This window comes from Triticum dicoccoides, chromosome 5B (assembly GCF_002162155.2).
Source record: "Triticum dicoccoides isolate Atlit2015 ecotype Zavitan chromosome 5B, WEW_v2.0, whole genome shotgun sequence".
Taxonomy (NCBI): domain Eukaryota; kingdom Viridiplantae; phylum Streptophyta; class Magnoliopsida; order Poales; family Poaceae; genus Triticum; species Triticum dicoccoides.
The window spans coordinates 620259186-620268847 of record NC_041389.1 but is presented as its reverse complement, the minus strand read 5'-3'; the positions used below and the strand labels follow the sequence as shown (position 1 = coordinate 620268847).

Sequence of the window (9662 nt, the reverse complement as noted above, 5' to 3'; positions counted from 1 at the left end):
CAACATCCCGGCCCAACAAAATACCCTGCCCAGGGCCCTTTTTACCCACACTCTCCCTTCCCATGCGCTCTCTATTCGCAAACTCGGTGACCAACACCGCCCACCCATGCTGAGTGCTCGCCAAATGCCATTGATAATATTTTTGACGTTCTTATTGTTTAGTTTGAAGCAAACACGATACAATACACTCGATGAAGAAGAATGAATTGTTGTGTGAGACTTGGTTGGCCATAAGTGTGAGGTATGGGCCACCAATTAGGGTTAAATCCGGCTGATCTTGGTAGTATCCCCACCCGCGAGGCGTCGGGGAGGGCTCCAGATCTCCGCTGCCAGCATCCCTCCTCCTCCCTCGCCGCCACCAAAGGTTCGCCCGGCCGGCGCCAGCGCCAGCAGGGCCAAGTGTATTGCGGTGCATATGCACGACTAAAATGCGTTTCTTGTTCCTCTACAATGACCATAATTTAATTTGTTTTGCGCAATATTACGTCTTCGTCTAGACTGGACGCCCTTGTTCGGTGTACCACACGACAAATTCAATCTCAACTCGAGATTGAGATGAAGACGTCTGACGATGATGCCCCATCGCCGTGAATCCGGAGGAACAGGCAAGTCTACTAGACGTGATGAAAACCGGGTCCGTTTAATCCCAAGTCCAATGAAACAAACATGCTGTCAGCTCTGCTCATCAGCAGCCAACTAAACATGCCATGGCAACTCTGCTCATCAGCAGCCAACCACTCCGGTAAACATGCCACAGCAAGCAAAACAAGAAGGCAAATAATTTTCCTGGACGACCCGGTATTGTTCAGTGAAGTAGTTATATCATACACTAGCACCAAAAGGGTAAGAACCCTAACATGGAAAACTTGAGAACAGAAACGAATTCATCTGCTTGACTGACAAACACAACATCCTGCCTGCCTACTGCTGGGCGCACTGCACCCGCTGGCCGCCGCCACCGGGCATGTCCTCGTCCTCGTCGTAGGCCTCCTGTGCCTGCTGCTGCTGCCGCCTCCGCATCTCCTCCTCGATGTCAATGTCATAGGCCATCGTCTCCTCGCACTCGTCCAGCTCCATGTCCGTGTACTGCGACGCCGGCTTGGGCGGGAGGACAGTCTCGAGCGCCTTGCACTGGTCCAGGCTCAGCGAGTCGGGGAAATCCACCGTGAAGTGGATGTACAGCTTGCCCTTCATGAAGGGCCTCTGGTACATGGGCATGCCCTCGTCGTTGATCGCCTTGAATGAATCTGCACAAACATTTAGATAGATGATGAGCATCAGTTGAATTACCTATCTTAACCAAATCAGATGATCATCCCAGGTTGAATTCATCAACACTTACCAGGCTTGACCACTTCGCCAGGGTTGGACTTGATGAGCAGCTGCCTGCCGTCCAAATGAGCCAGGACATATTGGAAGCCACACAGGGCCTCGGTCAGGGTCAGGGTGTGCTCGTAGAAGAGGTCATCGCCCTTCCGCTTGAATTTGGGGTGCTCCTTCTGCTGGAGGACGAAGATTATGTCTCCAGTAACGGTATCAGGCTGCATGACACAAGCAAACAGATCAGACAATGTAAAAGGCACAACACATACAGGAAAACATAGTGCTCCTACTGAAGTTCGGCACATACCGCTTCATCCGCCTCGCCCGGGAAGGTGATCTTCTGTCCATGCTGCATTCCCTTCTCGACAACCACCTCCAGGACTTTCTTCTCGTGCACCACCTTCTCACCTTTGCACTGCCCGCAGCGATCCTTATCGCTGATGGTCTCCCCACTTCCCCTGCACTCGTTGCAAGGCTGCTGCATTTGCTGAATCATTCCTGGTCCCAGCTGCCTTATCTGCACCTTGTAACCAGCACCTTGGCAGCCGGCACACTTCATGGAAGCCCCAGACTTTGAACCCTTGCTGCAGGGCAAATGGAGCACAGTTAAAATTCAGCACTTCATGGGCCGGTAAATGCGAGGCTACACGCACAAGGGGCAGGACAACTCACCCATTGCACTTCGAGCAGAGCACGTTGCGGGCAAGAGATAGCTTCTTTGATGTTCCATTGTACAACTCCTCAAGGCTAACCTTCAGAGGATGGACCACATCCTCACCCCTGCGCTGCCGCCTGCCCCTGCTGCTCCCTCCACCTGTTGAACACAATGACATGGTTAATTCAGGTCAAAATACAGGCAGACAACAGCGGCAACCAGAGTGGTTCAGTTGGTTCAAAATTGGATTACCTCCAAAGGGGTTGCCACCACCACCAAAGAATGACTGGAAGATGTCGAACGGATCATGCATCCCTCCACCTCCCATTCCCTCCTTGAGGGCATCCTCAACATATTGATCATAGATCTCCCGCTTCTCAGGATCACTCAGGACCTCATAAGCCTGAGCTAGCTCCTTGAACTGCAATATGACAAATAGTTAATTAGCCAGCTCAACCAGAAAACAATGTCTGAAGCAAACAGATTATAACCAGGCAAGGCATCAGTACCCACTACCCAGCAAAGCTTGACCGACCCAAGCATCAGTAGTCAGCTTTTAGTTCAGCTAGGTTGGCATATGGCGACATGAATTTAAGAAATTGCGTGCCTAGTATGACATTGCATAATGTTTGAATTGACAAATGATGACAAAACTCTCGACAATTGCATTGGTCTGAATTCCCTATTGAACCGTGCGCCATGCATCAACAAGGTACAATTGCTATTGCAGGCAATTCAACAATACACACACGGATTACTCCTACATCAGCAATTCAACAAAAAAACACCAGCATAAGATATAGGGCCGATTATACTAGGTGTAGCTTGCAATGAATTGCTCAATTACCATCTAAAATCATCGAGTATACTAAGTATTGTCAGCAATTCTGAGCACGTGTATAAGGACAATTTCAAGGATTCCATACCGATTGTTAAACAAATACCAACTAAATGTTCGTTTTAAACCCGCTCCCGATCAACAAGCATAATTCAACCCCGCCCAAACCTATCAATAATAAAACACGCATCCACGAATTCCATCGCCTAATAAGCGCATCAAATTCTACACCACCGCGGCCCCGGGCCAGATCCGCCTTGCCGTACCAAATCTACCAGCCTAGCAATCCCCATCGAGAACAGATCGGCAGGAAACGGAGAAGAAGAGATCGCTCACCTTCTCTGGGTCGCCGCCCTTGTCGGGGTGGTTCTTGATGGCGGCCTTGCGGTAGGCCTTCTTGAGGTCGTCCTGGGACGCGTCCTTGGGCACGCCCAGGATCTCGTAGTAGCGCGTGCTGTCGCTCTTCTTCGGCGGCCCGCGCCCGAACATCTCGCCGAAAATTCCAAGCTCCGCGGAGAAGACGAAACCCTAGCTGCTTGATCCGGTGGAAGCGATGTCGCCGGTCGGGATCGGTTTGTGAGGAGAGGTGGGGGAGAGGGGGCGGTCGTAGTTATAGCGGAGCGCGGGACGGGTGGTCGGGAGTGAACGCTCTCGAAGATGCGGGAGGGCGGGGGAGAGGCGGGCGCGGACCGTCGGATCCGGATCGGGCGGTGGCGGGGGCTGAGGGCCGGGCTTCCAGATGCTTCCGGGGTGTTCTGGCGAAAGGGGGAGGAGGGTTCGGCGCAGAGGGGAGCGCGTGGTTGAGTTTGACTCCGGTTAGAGGACCGACCTGGCGACCTGGATGCTGTTGCGGTGCGGGCGCGGGTGCGGGCGAATCCTATTTGGCGCCCTGAGCGTCAGTTACAGGTGCTTTTACTTTTTTTTTTGAGAGAAACAGGTGCTTTTACTAACCGGCGCACACCACCTTTCGTATTGTGCTCGGCCCAATTACCTTTGTTGTGCACTCGCAGTATGGGCGCTGTATTCGCTAAGCCGCTGGTGCAGCCCAGCTCTGGAATGCAGGGGCGTAGCCAGGCCCCAGGCTACCAGGGCCATGGCCTGGGGCGTGGCAGCTGATTTGTTCGTTCACTGTAGCGATTAGAACACTGTCTGACACTATTTACTACTATAGCTAGGCTGTTGGCCCGGGGCATGCTCCCAACCTGGCTACGCCTTTGCTGGAATGGAAAGTAACTTCCCATCCCCTCGAAGAAAAAAAATACGCCAGTAACTCCCAGTCCATTTTTTGTTATTTTTAATTCGGTTTTCGTTTTGTTATTTTTTCTTATTTTTTTCTTTTGTTTGGTTTTTATTTTTTGTCAGCATTTCAAACCATGCGACTCTGTTTTTTCAAATGCGTGAATTTTTTTTTCTATTTCGTGATTTTTTTCAAATTTATGATTTTTTTCAAATCCTCGAACATTATTTCAAATTTTACAAACTCTTTTGAAATTCATGAGGAGGGAACCATCCGATAGGGCGATCCTCGCTCCAAAGATCCTTGGTGCACATCGCTTCAAACTATGAATTGGGCGACCCCGTGAGAGCCCATTTTAAATCGTTTACGCGTATACTCATATTCTACAAAAATTGATGTAAAATAGTGAGGCTAAAGTCATCATCAAATAAAATATAAGTTTTATACATACTAGTAAGGTACATGTGCATTGCACGCATAAAATTAGGTAACTAAATTATGAATAAATATCACACTATAGCATGTAAGCTTCGAGTCATATATGCATGATGTAGATGTTCGTTTAATTCTTGTAGTTCATCTCATTCAAAATCAATTAGTTTTGTCAAAAGTTAATGTATTTTAAGATTCGTGGATATTGTATATTGTAAAGCATAAAGCAAAAACACATAATGGCAATTCATTTAGAAAAAAAGTTTGGACAATTATGATATGGAAAATTCTAGAACAAAGGAGAAGTGCTTGTGTTTTGAGGTTTGTGCATTATGCTTAAATTCAGCCCTGGAGTCTTCTAGATTGTACATGTGGCAGAATCTTGTGGAGTGTAGATGATATCCAACAGCAATTAGTGCTTGGATTTGCCATCTCTGCACCATCTGATTGGCTTCATGCAGTGACCAACTTTTAAAGTTATTCACACATTATATAGGGGTATACATATAGATATGGTCAAACCATAATAAGAGCATCTACACTTGGGCTTGGTAAATCCGACGGGCCCTCATATTTCCCTCCCGGCATCCACATATCCCAAATCCGGACTCTCAAATCCATGCACGTCGATCATAAAAGACAATGTCGCGCGTAAATAACAAATGTTGGTACGGTAGATAGTCTTGACAAAAAAATCATTTTAAGTGCACAACTCAAGCATTAGCTCCTTGGTTTTCATTGTGGGTCCACAAGTGCTCCACGAGATCATTGAGTAGCTGTGTGTGCAGCTGATGATCTGGAAGATTCTGATGCATCTGTATAAAGTTCATAAGCTGAGCCGCATCTTGATCTTCCCGGATTTCAACGTCTTCTCCAGGTGCTTCAAAATTATTCATTTGGGCTACACCATCACCCGCATTCTCGACAATCATATTGTGCAATAACACAACGTCTCGTCAGTTGCCACAAAGTTTCTGATTCTCACATCATTGTAGCACTCCGCACAATTCCCCAACGGGCTTGAAGCACAGCAAATGCCCTCTCCACATCCTTCCCAACCGCTTTCCGCGTTGTTGCAAAGTGGCTCTATTTATTGCCATGCGGTTCGGGTATGGTCTTCGCAAACGCCGCCCACTAAGGATAGATACCATCGGCAAGATAGTATCCCATGTTGTAGTCTCGGTTGTTGATGGTGTAGTTGCACGGCGGTGATTCCCCATTGCAAAGCCTCCTGAACACCAAAGATCATTGAAGCACGTTGATGTCATTGTGAGAACCCGATATTCCAAAGAAAGCATGCCAAATCCATAAGTCATGTGATGCCATCGCTTCTAGTATGATGGTGACCTCTCTAGTGTGACCTTGATACAATCCCCGCAAATCTTTGAGGCAGTTCTTCCATTGCCAATGCATGCAATCAATTGATCAGAGTATTCCTGGAAAACCCCTTGCCTCTCTAATACCCAACAATTTCTCCGTGTCCTGCGCATTTGCTTCTCTTAGATACTCAAGTCAAAACACCTCCACCACGGCGCGGGCAAACTTGACAGTAGTTTTCAAGCACGTGCTCTCTCCCATCCTGACCATCTCACCAACGGCATTTGCAGCAGTACCAAGTGCAAGCATCCTTAGAGCAGCCATGCACTTCTGCTTGGAAGAGAAAGAGAGTGTCCGCAGCAATACCTTGTGTGCTTGAAGTAGTCGTGGTGTGCCTTGCTACCTCTTGAGCACTGCGTTGGATTTCCCCGAAGAGGAGAGGATGATGCAGAAAAGTAGCGTAAGTATTTTCCTCAGTTTTTGAGAACCAAGGTATCAATCCAGTAGGAGACCACGCACAAGTCCCTCGTACGTACACAAAACGATAGCAACTCGCAACCAACGCTTAGGGGTTGTCAATCCCTTCACGGTCACTTACGAGAGTGAGATCTGATAGAGATAATATTTTTGGTATTTTTGATAGATAGATGCAAAGTAAAAAGTAAAAGGCAAAGTAAAACAAAGCAAGTAAATAAAGTGATAGAGATTGATATGATGAGAACAGACCCTGGGGCCATAGGTTTCACTAGTGGCTTCTCTCAAGAGCATAGCTATTCTACGGTGGGTAAACAAATTACTGTTGAGCAATTGACAGAATTGAGCATAGTTATGAGTATATCTAGGTAATGATCATGTATATAGGCATCACGTCCACGACAAGTAGATCGAAACGATTCTGCATCTACTACTATTACTCCACTCATCGACCGCTATCCAGCATGCATCTAGAGTATTAAGTTAAAAACGGAGTAACACCTTAAGCAAGATGACATGATGTAGAGGGATAAATTCATGCAATATGATAAAAAACCCATCTTGTTATCCTCGATGGCAACGATACAATACGTGCCTTGCTGCCCCTTCTGTCACTGGGTAAGGACACCGCAAGATTGAACCCAAAGCTAAGCACTTCTCCCATTGCAAGAACTACCAATCTAGTTGGCCAAACCAAAAAGGATAATTCAAAGAGACTTGCAAAGATAACTCAATCATACATAAAAGAATTCAGAGAAGAATCAAATATTTTCCATACATAATACTGGATCATAAACCCACAATTCATCGGTCTCAACAAACACACCGCAAAAAGAAGATTACATCAAATAGATCTCCACGAGAGAGGGGGAGAACATTGTATTGAGATCCAAAAAGAGAGAAGAAGCCATCTAGCTACTAGCTATGGACCCGGAGGTCTGAAGTAAACTACTCACACTTCATCGGAGGGGCTATGGTGATGATGTAGAAGCCCTTCGTGGTGGATGCCCCCTCCGGCGGAGCTCCGGAACAGGCCCCAAGATGGGATCTCGTGGATACAGAAGGTTGCGGCGGTGGAATTAGGTTTTTGGCTCCTGTTCTGATCGTTCGGGGATACGTAGGTATATATAGGAGGAAGGAGTACGTCGGTGGAGCATCGAGGGGCCCACGAGGTAGGGGGCGCGCCCAGGGGGCCGCCCTCCACCCTCGTGACCGCCTCTGGCACTTCTTGGAGTAGGGTCCAAGTCTCCTGGATCATGTTCGGTTGGAAAATCATGATCCCGAAGGTTTCATTCTGTTTGGATTCCGTTTGATATTCTGTTTCTTCGAAATACTGAAAAAGGCAAAAAACAGCAATTCTGGGCTGGGCCTCCGGTTAATAGGTTAGTCCCAAAAATAATATAAAAGTGGAAAATAAAGCTCAATATAGTCCAAAACAGTAGGTAAAGTAGCATGGAGCAATCAAAAATTATAGATACGTTGGAGACGTATCAGGCATCCCCAAGCTTAATTCCTGCTCGTCCTCGAGTAGGTAAATGATAAAAAAGAATTTTTGATGCGGAGTGATACTTTGGCATAATTTCAATGTAAATCTTCTTAATTGTGATATGAATATTCAGATCCGAAAGATTCAAGACAAAAGTTCATATTGACACAAAGATAATAATACTTCAAGCATACTAATCAAAGCAATCATGTCTTCTCAAAATAACATGGCAAAAGAAAGTTCATCCCTACAAAATCATATAGTTAGGCTATGCTTCATTTTCATCACACAAAGATGTTCCCAACTTCTATACCCCCGATGACAAGCCAAGCAATTGTTTCATACTTAAATAATCTCAAAGTTTTTCAACCTTCACGCAATACATGAGCGTGAGCCATGGATATAGCACTATGGGTGGAATAGAATATGATGACGGGGATTGTGTGGAGAAGACAAAAAAGGAGAAAGTCTCACGTTGACGAGGCTAATCAATGGGCTATGGAGATGCCCATCAATTGATGTCAACATGAGGAGTAGGGATTGCCATGCAACGGATGCACTAGAGCTATGAATGCTCAACAAAAGAAAACTAGTGGGTGTGCATCCAACTCGCTTGCTCATGAAGACCTAGGGCATTTGAGGAAGCCCATCGTAGGAATATACAAGCCAAGTTCTATAATGAAAAATTCCCACTAGTATGAAAAGGACAACTTTATGAGACTCACTACATGAGGAACAAGGTGCTACTTTGAAGCACAATATATGAGACTCACTATATGAAGAACAAGGTGCTACTTTGAAGCACAAGTGTGGAAAAAGAGATAGTAGCATTGCCCTTTTCTTTTCTTTTTTTGGGGCCTTCCTCTTTTTTATTTTGGCCTTTCTCTTTTTTTTATTTGGGCAATGCTCTAATAATGATGATCATCACACTTCTATTGATTACAACATAAGGATTACAACTCGAAACTTAGAACAAGATATGACTCTATATGAATGCCTCCGGCGGTGTACCGGGATGGTGCAATGAATCAAGAGTGACATGTATGGAAAATAATGCATGGTGGCTTTGCCACAAATACGATGTCAACTACATGATCATGCAATGGCAATATGACAAAAGTAATGTATGTCATGATGATGATGGTGGAAGTTGCATGGCAATATATCTCGGAATGACTATGGAAATACCATGATAGGTAGGTATGGTGGCTGTTTTGAGGAAGATATAAGGAGGTTTATGTGTGATAGAGCATATGTATCACGGGGTTTGGATGCACCGGCGAAGTTTGCACCAACTCTCAAGGTGAGAAAGGGCAATGCACGATACCGAAGAGGCTAGCAAAGGCGGAAAGGTGAGAGTGCGTATAATCCATGGACTCAACATTAGTCAAAAGAAGTCATATACTTATTGCAAAAATTTAGAAGTCATCAAAAATCAAGTACTACGCGCATGCTCCTAGGGGGATAGATTGGTAGGAAAAAACCATCGCTCGTCCCCGACCGCCACTCATAAGGATGCACAAGCCAGGTACACTTCATGTTTCAAATTTGTTACATAACTTTAACCATACGTGCATGCTACGGGACTTGCAAACTTTACCACAAGTATTTCTCAAATTCATAATCACCCAACTAACACGACTTTGATATTATAACCTCCATATCTCAAAACAATTATCAAGCATTAAACTTATCTTAGTATTCAACGCACTGAAAAGAAAGTTTCACATATCTTGAACACCAAGTATATTAACATTAAGCAAATTACCATGCTATTAACGACTCTCAAAATAATCTAAGTGAAGCATGAGAGATCAATAGTTTCTTTAAAACAAATCCACCACCGTGCTCTAAAAGATATAATTGAAGCACTAGAGCAAAAATTATCACGCTCAAAAGA

General features: G+C 45.5%; 1 protein-coding gene across 1 annotated transcript; it reads right to left on the bottom strand.

Moving 5' to 3' along the window:
- Positions 1-762: 762 nt before the first annotated feature.
- On the bottom strand, positions 763-3411 carry LOC119312116 (dnaJ protein homolog). Its single transcript, XM_037587853.1, has 6 exons — positions 3153-3411; positions 2231-2399; positions 1996-2137; positions 1631-1907; positions 1343-1541; positions 763-1247 (listed from the first exon to the last, which is right to left on the bottom strand). Exons 1-6 carry the CDS (start codon positions 3303-3305, stop codon positions 922-924), a joined length of 1266 nt encoding a protein of 421 aa, XP_037443750.1. The 5' UTR covers positions 3306-3411; the 3' UTR covers positions 763-921.
- Positions 3412-9662: the final 6251 nt, after the last annotated feature.

Coding starts and splice junctions, on each gene's coding strand:
- LOC119312116 (XM_037587853.1), bottom strand. CDS start 3,305: ATGTTCGGGCGCGGGCCGCCGAAGAAGAGCGACAGCACGCGCTACTAC. Junction 1,542..1,630: donor CGGGCGAGGCGGATGAAGCG/GTATGTGCCGAA, acceptor TGTGTCATGCAG/CCTGATACCGTTACTGGAGA. Junction 1,248..1,342: donor TGGCGAAGTGGTCAAGCCTG/GTAAGTGTTGAT, acceptor ATGTTTGTGCAG/ATTCATTCAAGGCGATCAAC.